Here is a 12,304-nt window from a genome sequence, read left to right as displayed (position 1 = left end):
AATTTATGCAAAGATGTCCAAATAAAGTATACACACGGTTTCTGAATAATGTATTATTTTTATTGCAGTAACTAATGCATCTAGGTACAGCCATGTAAATAACACTGTACTGTACCTATGACCATACAACAATACTACAAAAATAACTCAATCCACCATTATTAATAGTATTCTCTTACATTACAAAAATACCACAGTAAAGATAAACTTAAATTAACTTAAATTTTAATAAATTCCCTGAAATGCATGTTTTAATTTAGGATTAGGATGTGCATTCAGGTATTAGTCGACGCTGTGGTCATCTGTTGAAGTAAAGTAACGTAAGTGAATTGACCAATCACAAGCGATTGATTATTCGAACTGTCGCTTATCATTGGTTAACACGCTTGCGTTGCGTTTACGTCCTTTTGTTAAGCCTGGTTTCCATAAAATCGCTACACCGTGTCGCCGACTGCTGTCGCCGACAGAGCGTAGCGATTCTATGGAAACGCTAGAATTGATCGGGGATCTAGTACGCGAGCGCTAAATATTCTTTGGTACACGCGTATACGACTCATCGCCGACAAAATCGGCAAAGTTGAACATGGTTGAACTTTGCCGATTTGTCTGCGATGAATCGGGGAGACCTCCCCAATGCGCGTCGGCGACATTTGCGCGTGTAGCGATTTCAATGGAAACGGTGTAGCGATTTTATGGAAACCAGGCTTTACGTGCTAGTGGGAACCAAGCTTTAGTTTTCATACACACCAAAGGCGATGTGTGAACCGGTCTTATAGGGTCTATTTGTTACAAATTGTCAACATACTGTAATTAAAATGGCTCGCTGGTTGTGTAACGGTTATCAGCCTACTGCATGAACATTTGATTTTCTCACGTAAAAACAATCATGCAGCAATGCGACCATATCCAATTATTGAATTTGATTGATGTCGGCTCTTAAATGCATTTAACAGTTTTTAATATTCTTAAATACCAGGAAGGTGACTAAAGTACGTACGCCTAGATAATCCTAAATTCGTGTAGAGTAAAACTCTTTGGATTTAAATTGTATCACGGCAACAGGGAAGCCACTTACTTATAATTAATAATTATTCTCTTTCCTCTCAAAAATATCGTAATTAAGATGTCTCTTAATATTGATTGATTACGGTATCAAGAAAAATCGATTTAGCGCCAATAAAACATGGAATACGTTTAGTGAAACCCTTATTAAAAAAACTTAACAATATCAAACCAAAAAAAACACACTACGGAGTATTATACTTTATTTTAAGAATTAAAAAATAAATTGTTTGGATGATAATTGCTAGAAGTAAAATGCCTCTTCTAAGGGTACATAGAGCATGGTTTCTAAAAAGGTAAACGCAAGTAATAAGTACTTATTAAGTTTGTTTTAATTTAAAGATGTGTTGTCCCCCCAAAAACATGAAATGACTTTGAATAGGTTATTTTGTAGTTTTAATAAAGGTAATCACTTCCGTAGAAAAAAAAAAATAATGTTTTCACTTATAAAATGACAAAACAAATGGTTAAATTCATTGGCTGGCAGCCAATTTGACTATTTTTTGCTTTAAATTACAGTTTTTTCAGGTAAATACATTTTTTTACGATTTAATTTTTGGTCAAAGTGGATAAATATTATGTGACATTAAAATGGTATATTCAACAACAAAAATGTTTAATCATTATTTTTTCAGGGGGAAAATACATCTTTAATGATAACGTCTATAGTACTGATATCAGAGCATATTGTTGTTGTTATCCTTAAGTTTCAATATGTTATTGTTTTATGGTTCAGAAAGTTGTTAAGGTGGATCTATAGGGCAAAGTACATTGCGTTGTTTTTGTCTCACATTGATTACATTTAGAATATAGTAAAATGGTAAAGAAAATTATTGCGCTACCACATTAAATTAAAACTTAAATTAAAAGTTCAATACCAGTAACAACTAATGTTAAACATAGGCTATCGTACAGTAATGCTAGTGAGTACCTTTTACCAAATTAATGTTTATAGATTTTATTTATAGATGTTAAAATATCATAAATAAATATATTAGTTTAATTTACTATAAATATCACCAGAACCCTTCAGCCTGAAACGCATTCAGAATGCAATGTCCATAATACCAGGTAGGACTAAACTAATTTCCTTTCCTCTTCTCCCCTATTCAGGGACACCCCCATCCAGGGACACCCCCATCCAGGGGATACATTCTAATGAAATAAAGAAGGGGAAATATATATCTAACACTTCGACCAACCCCTATTCAAAGGACACCACTATTAAGGGGACAATGTTGTTGTCCACTTAATAGGGTTTATGCAAACACACATATGGCAGTCACAGGAATACAAATAGCTGCTTCCACGACCACAACCCACATAACTATACTAGTATACACGGCCAATGAGATTGATAATATTTATGTTTATATAAATAAACACAACAGGCACAGAACATGAATTCTAAACTGCCCGTTGATATACTGAAATTTAATTAATTAATTTGAATCTGTGAGATGATTTTCTTTTCAAATAAAAGAAGCATTTAGAAATAATTATTAAAGACCACATAGTATTTGTGCTAATTAAAAGAAGAGTCTTTATTAAAAGAAAAACATTATCTAAAATTGAAATTGTAACTACACAAAATAGAATACCCCAAATTATAATATATCAAATAATGGTAAATTTTACAAAATACTTAAAAGTTAAAATGTTTACAATATTTTTGAAACAAATTTTTAAAAGAATACTGACAGCACAATACAATCTATTATGCTTTATCAGGTTTAATCAGGGATTATTATAGTCACTCTTTTCTGGTTAAATGCAGAAAAAGGAATCACAGTATTAATAGTACGGTATTAACGAAAACAACAATTTAATTCACAACCATTGTTATTATCCAGTAATGCAGTCAATATAATTTATTGCAATTGAATTATATACTTGTGTTGTTGAGTGGAATGTCCACCTTCAGTGGCAGTGGTTCCGCCATTGTACTCTCGTCAAATGATTCTGCAACACACACAGGGTACTTCTTCATTAGGTCTTCCCACTCTGGGTCTAAGTACTTGTATGTTTTCTAAAACAAAGAAAATCAAATTTACACAATGAGAACAATAATGTACCTCAATCACTTGAGGAAATAGAAGCTGTTGGAAATGACAGACATACTGTAGATAGCTATTTTAGTAAAGCTCTGTCTACACTATCAAACTAGTTTGAAAAAAAAATGTAATGTACCCAAATATGGTAGTAATATGACATCATGTTCATATATGGGCACATCACATTTTGATAGTGTAGACAGAGCTTAATACTAGGGTGGTTTCGCAACCTTATGAATAATATGATAATAAAAACGGATACGTCACACATTTGTGAAATTTTTTAGCTGATTCCAATTTCATGTTTGTAAAATTATAACTAGTCATATTCGTAACTACAAAACAAGTATAGGTTTTGATCTATTTTGCATTTGAATCAGGAATGATTTATGATTATAACATAATTATAGATTTATTGAAAGTAATTTACTAAAATGCCAGGTCAATTTTGATAAATAGCAGTCCTCACTCGCTTTGATGTTATGTTAAGCCTAGGCAGCCAAGCAACACGTACCTGCGCTTCGCGTAAAAATTTACACCAGTCATATTTAGGACGGCACCCTCAATATTTCGTTGCCATGCAAAACAGATTTTCACTGGCTTACGAAAACGAATATGTGTGTGTGACGTATCCGTTTTTATTATCATATTCGTAGAGTTGCGAAACCTCTTTACTTCCAACCAATACTATCAAGGCTTTTAAGATACAGTATAAGTGACTATCAAAGTATTAAAAAATACTTTCACAAACCTTTGGAGTAATAACTCTGTGTGGTTTACTGGTTGAACATGATGCAAACGCAAGCCAGATCATGGAAGCAGACGACAAAAACAAAATAAGAGAGATGAGCCATTCAGGGAGTCCAGAACGGTACGAGACACATGTTAACCAATCAGTGTTGCCGGAATAACTGCTGTCATATGAGGGCATGTCCACCAGAGTGTCCAAATCTGTTTTAAAGGGTTAAATATTTGATACCTTTAGTAAATTAATAAAGTGTGCTGAATAAATAAAAGTGTGAAGGAAATGAAGGAGGTTGATTTCATTCAATTTAAATTGCTATATTGCTATATAAACCATCCTCAACCACTGCATCTAAAGTAATCTTAAAAAAATGTTTAAAAAGGACCAGTTTACAAGTATGAAATAAGTAAACAGATATCAAGGGAATTGACAATATGTGGGTAATTAGTGAATAATTATTATTTAAAATTAAATTAAACCTTAAGTTTACAGTACCTAAGGGTTGGTCTTCATATTTTGGTTGATAAGTAAAGGTGTCAAGTTTTGGTTGTGACTCAAACACATAGACCACTCCATCATCTGATTGCATGAACAATGAAAAAGAACTCATCATCATTCCATGAGCATTGTCCAAAACCTCATGGTACATATTTTGCATCATCAGCAACGGAGTTAACATATGAATGACTGGTTCCATGTTTGCATACTAATAAAATAAAAAATAAAAAATTATTAAATGTTTCTCCTCACCCTTTTAATATCTAATCAATCAATCAATACCTAATATATATACTATTGTTACTTTTATGTCTATTTTAATGGGGATGTGGATAGAGGTGCTTGTCACCTGTTCATTCCTTTTTTTTCGCTGCCTTTTTGTTATGTGCAGTGATCAAGTTTAATATATAATTAAAGTAGGGCCAGTCTTTGGGACAACCCTATTCAAGGAACACTGGTATTAGAGGGGCTCTTCCCTGCTAAATAAACCAGACAAAATTCTGTATATCCTCGGGTGCAATCCCACCCTCTAATCATGCCTGATTTCACAAACATACATATCCTCATGTATAGTTCCAGTATTGACTTTTGATATGGATGTAGACCTCTCTTAGCCAGTTCCGATGAGGTTTTACAAGAAGTGCTTACTGATAATTTGTTTTTCCCTGAACCAGGCTTTTTTCGGGTATAGTCCCACCCCCAATGTCGGCCCCATTTTGTGTTTTAGAGAGGTGGAATTACTGTATACAAGAGGATATACGGTATAAATTTCAAACTATGGCCAACCCTATTAAGGGACAGGTTGTTGGGTAAAACAGTGTGTAAAGACACTACATGTTTTTACCTCCCATAATACTGACTCTGACCCCATTCTGATATCAATAATATCTGATTAGGGAGTGGTAAAACTCCCTGATCTGATAATCTTATATCATTAAGACATATCTTGTACCTGTTCTCTTAGTTGTCTGATGTATGGTAATTGACTTTTGCATCCCAGGCTGCATGCAAAGTTTCCATCTTCATTTGTATCATATGCTTCATTGCAGGCTATTAGGTAAATATTAAATTAATGTAATAAATATTATTTTCTGGATTTGGTTATTCTGTTACAATACTAATATACAGTTTATGTAGAAAATAGAAGTTATGTAACTTTTAAACTTAAATTATACTTACCACCTTCACATGTTTTTAATGTGCTGTTCAAATCTGTTTGGTCCTCATTGGCGAATTCAACAATAGATAAAAGACGACATCCACGTTCACATGCTACCAAATTATCATTCTAAAAATTAAATCCGATCGCGAAAATCATTAGAAAACAAATAAAAATAATAAAATAATGTCAAACTAGAAAACAACTGAGCATCATTTTGCACTTTATTTTATATTCCAAATAATAACAACCGTTTTAAAATAACACAAATGTTCAGTTGATTATCCTCTAGGCTTATATAACTATAATATCTCTATGGCTATATATATATCAGTCGACAGTGCTGTTTTCATTTCCAGGGTTTACTTTAAATGTATTACTATTTATATTATTAATGACAGTTTGTAATACTATATATAGATAGGCATTTGAAAATAGTATAAAACCATTCATTTGTTCTTGAAACCTGCTAATTAAATAAAGAACATAGTTCAATAATATATATTTATTGTGAACAACTTAAAAATATGAAATCAAAACAAGGTCAAAGTACTCTTTACTGTTGGTTGTAGGCCTACTAAAAGACTACGTACCTCTGGATATGTGTGCATTGGGTATGTGTTTTCACAGGTCTCAGAGCAACTGCTCACGTCGTCTAGGACAGAATCAAACAATTCAGAAGCAGCATTTGACCTAACAAGCACACTTATTATAAATATAAGTGTTGCATAAACAATTAAAAGGCCTTTCTTGTCGCCAAGTTCAGCCATTTTAATATATTTTGTATAATTAATTTAGTTCCTCCCTCGACCTGTTCGTCTCTGTTCACAGAAATCAACATAATGCATAATGAGGAAGAACAACAAAGATTTGCCAGACAGTCAATGCGTAGGCCTATACATAATTTTAAAGTTAATGTTCATGTATTAATATAATATTTACATACATTTTCATTATGTATAGTCATCCACATTTATATTTTAATATTCAGTAAAGGTAAACCAACGCTAGACAATAGTAACTGTGCAAAAATGATAAAAAAATAATCATAAAGTCTACTAATTAACTGGCAACAATTACACTACATAGCGCCCTCTCATAATAAACAAATTGTTCAACTTTGACCTATCGATTGACGGCGACTCGAAAAGCATGTGTAGACCTAAATTTGTTTTGTAGGCCTAGCTAAAGTGTCTGGGGACTAATCTGTCGTATTTTATAAGCTTTCATATTCGGAAAATAAATATTTCCAACATACAATATGACATTGTGCATATGTTTGAATATTCTTTCTAGAAGAACTTATATGGAGCAAAGAAGGGTGACGAGCGCAGTTGTTGGGCCATTCCGGCGGGCCAAGACTGCATGGCATGAGACGGCTAGGCCCCTTACTTGTAGAAGTAACGTGTTAATGGTTCCAGAAAACGGGATTGAAGAAATAGATGAATTTCTTAAAACTAGGACATATACGGCTACCCCGAATTATCGATTAAGTCTAATACGAAGAAAGTATGCGAAGGAAGGTGCTTCATCGGGCATTGATCCAGGAATCATGTGGCCCACAAAAGAAGAGTTAAAAGCCAGAACTGAAGAGGATTTAGAATTTGAACCCTCACTGAAACAAATGCAGGACGAATTATTAATCGAAAAACAAGAAAGAGAGCAAAAAGAACTTGCAAAGTAAAAACCAAAGTTTTAGTTTCATTGTTTTGTTGAACAATTGTTATTGTTGTACAAGAATTATTATAAATTATAATTGATATTGAGTATGATGTATTAATTTTTTATTACACGGTATTTATAATTCCGGTAATGCATTTTTTTACTAATCATTTATGTTAGGTTTGACCAGGGAATTAGAATACTAATTAATATGTAGATTATCACCTTTTAATTCCTTCCTTTTTTTTAGAGCCAAGGCAATTGAAGATGGCATGAAGAAGATGCCATCATTGATTAAAGATTTCAAGAAAAAACAATTAGAGAAATTTGCGGAGGAAGAAGCAGCAAAGGAAAAGCGACAGAGGCTACTAGAAGAAGCTAAAGAAAAGATGGGTTATGCTATAGATCCAAGAAACCCAAGGTTCCAACAGATGTTAGCTGACATTGAGAAAGAGGAAAAAAGAAAAAAAAAGGAACTAAAGAAGAAGGGAATTGTTGTGGATTAAGACAACTTATAATAAATTTTCATAAAAGCTTTTGTCTAGAATAACATTTTATTTTCTTCATTACTCAGAATTATTATATTCTTTTACAACTTGTTATTGAACAATATGACATTAAACAAAATTTAAATGCATAAGCAAGTTCAAGAGGATGTGGGGTCCTCAACTCTAAACAAAAATATATCTTCTTCAGCCATTTTATTCCTGGTTTCACAACCTCTCCAGCTTTTTCAAAATAGACCTACTGTACTGTATAAACCCTGATGATGAATTTGTGTACGGTCGGTAAACAGAAGAAGTTTATAATACTTGGCCAAAAAGACTTAAACATCTATAATTAGAATAGATGGACACTTTGTTAGGTCACCGGGTGCGATTTTTGTTTTCGTACTGGGGATCCCATGTTAAAGATAGCCAAACTACTTCCTAAATATAACTAAACAAAACCTAACCCTCTAAACAATCTCTCTGTGCTTTCGCTATAAGTAAAAGAAGTAGCTCATGGGATTCAAACCCCATACATCGACATTTAAATCCATAATCTTATCCACTCGACTACACAGATGACTCGACAGAAAGCGAAAATTGTAGTTGGCTCAATTCTTACGTTACACCTTATGGATATGACTAATGAATATTCATGTTTATTTTGTAACTTTTCATGAGGGTCCTTAACTATGTACGAAAAGAAATATCGCTCGCTGGGTTAGGTCCTGACAGTAGGTGTATCCTAAATAAAGCCCAATTCAGCAGAAAAACGCGTAGCTTGTCCCACGTAGAATTCGACAGCGCACTTTTAGTGTAAATAGTCATAAGAAGTAACATAGATTCTGTTATTAGTTTTGTTCACCGTTACCGCTCGTCTGTGTAAATTGACCTTTAAAAGGACAACGGAAAACCGCGTAGCTTGTCCCACGTAGAATCTGCTCCGCGTTGTGTGTAAATGGTCATAAGTAATACCATAGATTCTATACTTTTAATACTGTTACCGCTCGTCAGTGTAAATTGGCCTTTAGGGTTTGAATGTATTCTGATTTAAACAACATGAACATTGTGATGTAATCAAGTTTACAGTCTAATTTAGATTATTCAGGTCTACTCTTCTATTTTATGCTCATTATTTTTTAATTTATGACGCACTCAGTACAGTAGCATATATATGCCTACTACGTTTTCTTTGCTTTTCTCGTTTCAGTATCAAAATAATCCTCTAACTTCCTATTATAACCAAGATGGACTAGACTTCCTAACCTAATTTTAGCTAGCTGTGCCGTGTAAGCATTAATTTTAGACACCATAAAATAATAATTATTATTATTCAAACTAGATGGCACGCTCGCTTCGCTCGCGTACCATCTAGGTCGTGCCCACAGATGGTTCTTAATACACAGTATTTCCAGCGAGAAAAAAATGGAGATTTCAAATGTACGTACCGCAGGACTATAATACATTGTCGTTTACAGAAACGAATAAATATACACAATGATTTATGTAGTCAACCAAAATTAGCACCCTGAGAATTACTTCCGAGAGAGAAACAAAATGAGTCAAATTTTTTTATTTGGACTCATTTAAACAAACCCAATTTGTGTTTTGTATGTAACATTAAGGGTTGAGGGATGGGGGAAGAAGATAGGTACAAAGAGGAAACATTTTAAAATATATTCTTATCCACTCAGTAACGAAATATTGTTTTTAATGTTTTATAGGCCTATAAATAATATACCACTAAATACAGTAAAACATTTACGATTTAATACGGTACTTTGTTAAAACTCTCACTGTCATAGTCGATTGAAATAGTAAAGTACATGTAACGATACACCACTACGACGTTTATATATTTTTAAATTATTAATTAATACAAACGTTGAGAAGCAACTGTCAGTAATAACGTTTATTTATTTGTATATTATATGTTTATAATCTAACAGTAGGGCCTACCCACACTCACAGTAATAAAGTTTATTTGTATATATTTTTATATTACATCTAACAGTACCAACACTCACAGTAAGAAATTTGCGATTCAAATTGCGATCAAAAGTGGTTAATACCTTAACAGTATTGTACAGCATTGCAATACTATTTATGTTTATTCTCCAAGGGGGCCCATAAATCTAAATCTATACCTGTATGGTTAAACCAAATAATTTGGAATGTTCCATTCATCACAAATCAATACATTTGTATAAACGTATATTAAATGTATCAAAATAGTATTTTTTAAAGAAAATCGGCCTGTCTTCAACATTATGATGCTGTACTCGAACTGTTCAACCGGTTTTCAGCTATTAAAAACAATTATCGTAGGAGGAGATAGGAAAATGCGAAGCCTCCTCGCATTTTTGCGGCGGGTATTTTTCAAGATGGACATCCATTAGACAGTGTATACCACGATCGGAAAACACCCCTATTTGGGGCAAATCGTTGAACCTAAATTCGTTTTAATCGTCAATAACTAATTATCTAACTTAATTTAATTAGTAAACAGGGTTACATCAGGTGGTTAAAATCAGTACCGAAAGTACGAACCAACTTTATATACCATCGAGTAAAAATTCTAGAAGTAAGGCGCGATTTACCGAATTTTGCCCTTACGTAAATTTATATATAGACTAGATGGCACGCTCGCTTCGCTCGCGTACCATCTAGGGGTGCTCACAGATGGTTCTCGAATACAGTAGAATCCACGGACGGGGACTTTTTTGGGACACTAAACAAAAACGGAAGTGTCCCCCTAATTGGGGTATTCAGAAATAGAAACAACAAAACCAATACTGGATTCCATAAAGGACAATTAATTTATGTGGATTAAAGAAATTAGGGAGAAATGGAAATGTATGTACGGGAATTGGGCGGCGGCACGTGGTGGTGGTGATGGAACCGCAGTAATAAAGTTGATTGTATTTATATTATAAGAACCAAACTAACTAAATAGACCTAGACATTCTGCGAAATGGAAATCGAAAATTCAAGCTCCTATTCAGTGAAAAATTAAACTGTAGTCTACCTAAATATTTAGGGCAAATCATCGGTTGTGGTGTTGAACTTCCTGTAAACATTTGTGTGAACCAAACTGGGTCGAATTTCTGTCATGAGTACTGATTTGTTGGCCTGTGATTTATGACGCCCAAGGGATCTATCTAGACTTATTTTTTAGAATAATGTACGTACCTGTCAGATACAATTGTCTTGTGTCGTATATTAATAAGTACTGTAATAGTTACTGAAGTTACTATTACAATCTCGTCAATGAAAACACGAAAATGTATATGCACTTACTTATGAAAACGTATACAGTATTATACTCAGTTATTGAAACAGTAGGTTTAAAAAAGTTTCGTTTGTCTGTAAAATGATGTAATCAAGCTGTTTACATGAGTCTTAATTTATAAGCACATCAATAATAAAATAGTTTATCTATCCTGTAATTGGCGAGATTATGGTCGCTGTTGAATGAAATAAAGCCAATCGGTATCATATTTGTACAGAAACGTTTTCGCGGCCGAAGGGTGTAACCTAAATTCGTTGTATTATCGTCAAGAACTAACTGTAACTAAACTTACATAGAAAGTAAGGTATCATAAATTTGGCCTTAGCACTCGAGGGAGTGGCTAAGATGAAGTCCGTGGGACTACTAAATATAAATTGTAATGAACCTCGAGGGACATAAATAGGAATATTTCATGTTTCATTATCAATGTATAATAAATGGAAACTGTTTACCGATTCAAATAATAGAAATTGGTTTTTAACATTTTCCGAACCTATTGCAAGTTTATTCTCAAAGGGCCCATATATTTACCTACCGTATGTGTTAAACCAAGGGCTCATAAATTTACCTACAGTACTTGTGTTAAACCAAACTGGATGTTCCATTCATCGCAAATCAATACATTTGTATAATCGTATATTAAATCTATCAAAATAGTATTTTTTAAAGAAAATCGGCCTGTCTTCAACATTATGATGGTGTACTCTAGCAATCTATCAAAATAGTATTTTTTAAAGAAAATCGGCCTGTCTTCAACATTATGATGGTGTACTCTAGCTGTTCAACCGGTTTTCAGCTATTAAAAACAATTATCGTAGGAGGAGATAGGAAAATGCGAAGCCTCCTCGCTATGTAACATTAGGGTTGAGGGATGGGAAAGCGGATAGGTACAAAGAGGAACAATTTTTAAATATATTCTTTATCCACTGAGTAACGAAATATTTTGTTCATGTTTTATAGGCCTATAAATAATATACCTCTAGATACAGTAGGCCTAAAACATTTGCGATTTAATACTTTGTTAAAACTGTCACTGTCTTAATCGATTGAAATATTAAAGTACATGTCACGATACACCACTACGACGTTTATATTTTTGGTAATTATTAATTAATACAAACGTTGAGAAGGAACTGTCAGTATAAAGTTTATTTGTATATCTAACAGTAGAGCCTATCCACAGTCTCAGTAATAAAGTTTATTTGTATATATTTTTATATTACATCTAACAGTACGAACATTCAGAGTAAGAAATGTTCGATTCAAATGAAAAATAGTTAATAGGTATTTACAGTATTGTCAAAGTATTGCAAGTTTATTCTCAAAGGGCCCATATATTTACCT

The 12,304-nt window shown here is 33.2% G+C and overlaps 2 protein-coding genes across 2 annotated transcripts; one reads left to right on the top strand and one right to left on the bottom strand.

The window, feature by feature from the left end:
- Positions 1-38: 38 nt before the first annotated feature.
- LOC140052643 (transmembrane protein 59-like) lies at positions 39-6,351 on the bottom strand. Its single transcript, XM_072098312.1, has 6 exons — positions 6,112-6,351; positions 5,539-5,647; positions 5,312-5,409; positions 4,357-4,567; positions 3,868-4,067; positions 39-3,091 (listed from the first exon to the last, which is right to left on the bottom strand). The coding sequence occupies exons 1-6, from the start codon at positions 6,286-6,288 to the stop codon at positions 2,948-2,950; spliced, it is 939 nt and encodes a 312-aa protein (XP_071954413.1). The 5' UTR covers positions 6,289-6,351; the 3' UTR covers positions 39-2,947.
- Positions 6,352-6,650: 299 nt separating this feature from the next.
- On the top strand, positions 6,651-9,235 carry LOC140051285 (large ribosomal subunit protein mL64-like). Its single transcript, XM_072096448.1, has 2 exons — positions 6,651-7,198; positions 7,431-9,235. The coding sequence occupies exons 1-2, from the start codon at positions 6,780-6,782 to the stop codon at positions 7,684-7,686; spliced, it is 675 nt and encodes a 224-aa protein (XP_071952549.1). The 5' UTR covers positions 6,651-6,779; the 3' UTR covers positions 7,687-9,235.
- The last annotated feature ends 3,069 nt before the right edge of the window (positions 9,236-12,304 follow it).

Source organism: Antedon mediterranea, chromosome 6 (assembly GCF_964355755.1).
Source record: "Antedon mediterranea chromosome 6, ecAntMedi1.1, whole genome shotgun sequence".
In the NCBI taxonomy this organism is placed as follows: domain Eukaryota; kingdom Metazoa; phylum Echinodermata; class Crinoidea; order Comatulida; family Antedonidae; genus Antedon; species Antedon mediterranea.
Note: the sequence above shows the minus strand (reverse complement) of the source record. Positions and strands in the feature narration are given on the sequence as shown.

Coding starts and splice junctions, on each gene's coding strand:
- LOC140051285 (XM_072096448.1), top strand. CDS start 6,780: ATGACATTGTGCATATGTTTGAATATTCTTTCTAGAAGAACTTATATG. Junction 7,199..7,430: donor GAGCAAAAAGAACTTGCAAA/GTAAAAACCAAA, acceptor CCTTTTTTTTAG/AGCCAAGGCAATTGAAGATG.
- LOC140052643 (XM_072098312.1), bottom strand. CDS start 6,288: ATGGCTGAACTTGGCGACAAGAAAGGCCTTTTAATTGTTTATGCAACA. Junction 4,568..5,311: donor TCAGACAACTAAGAGAACAG/GTACAAGATATG, acceptor TTATTTTATTAG/TATGCAAACATGGAACCAGT. Junction 4,068..4,356: donor ATATGAAGACCAACCCTTAG/GTACTGTAAACT, acceptor CCTTTAAAACAG/ATTTGGACACTCTGGTGGAC.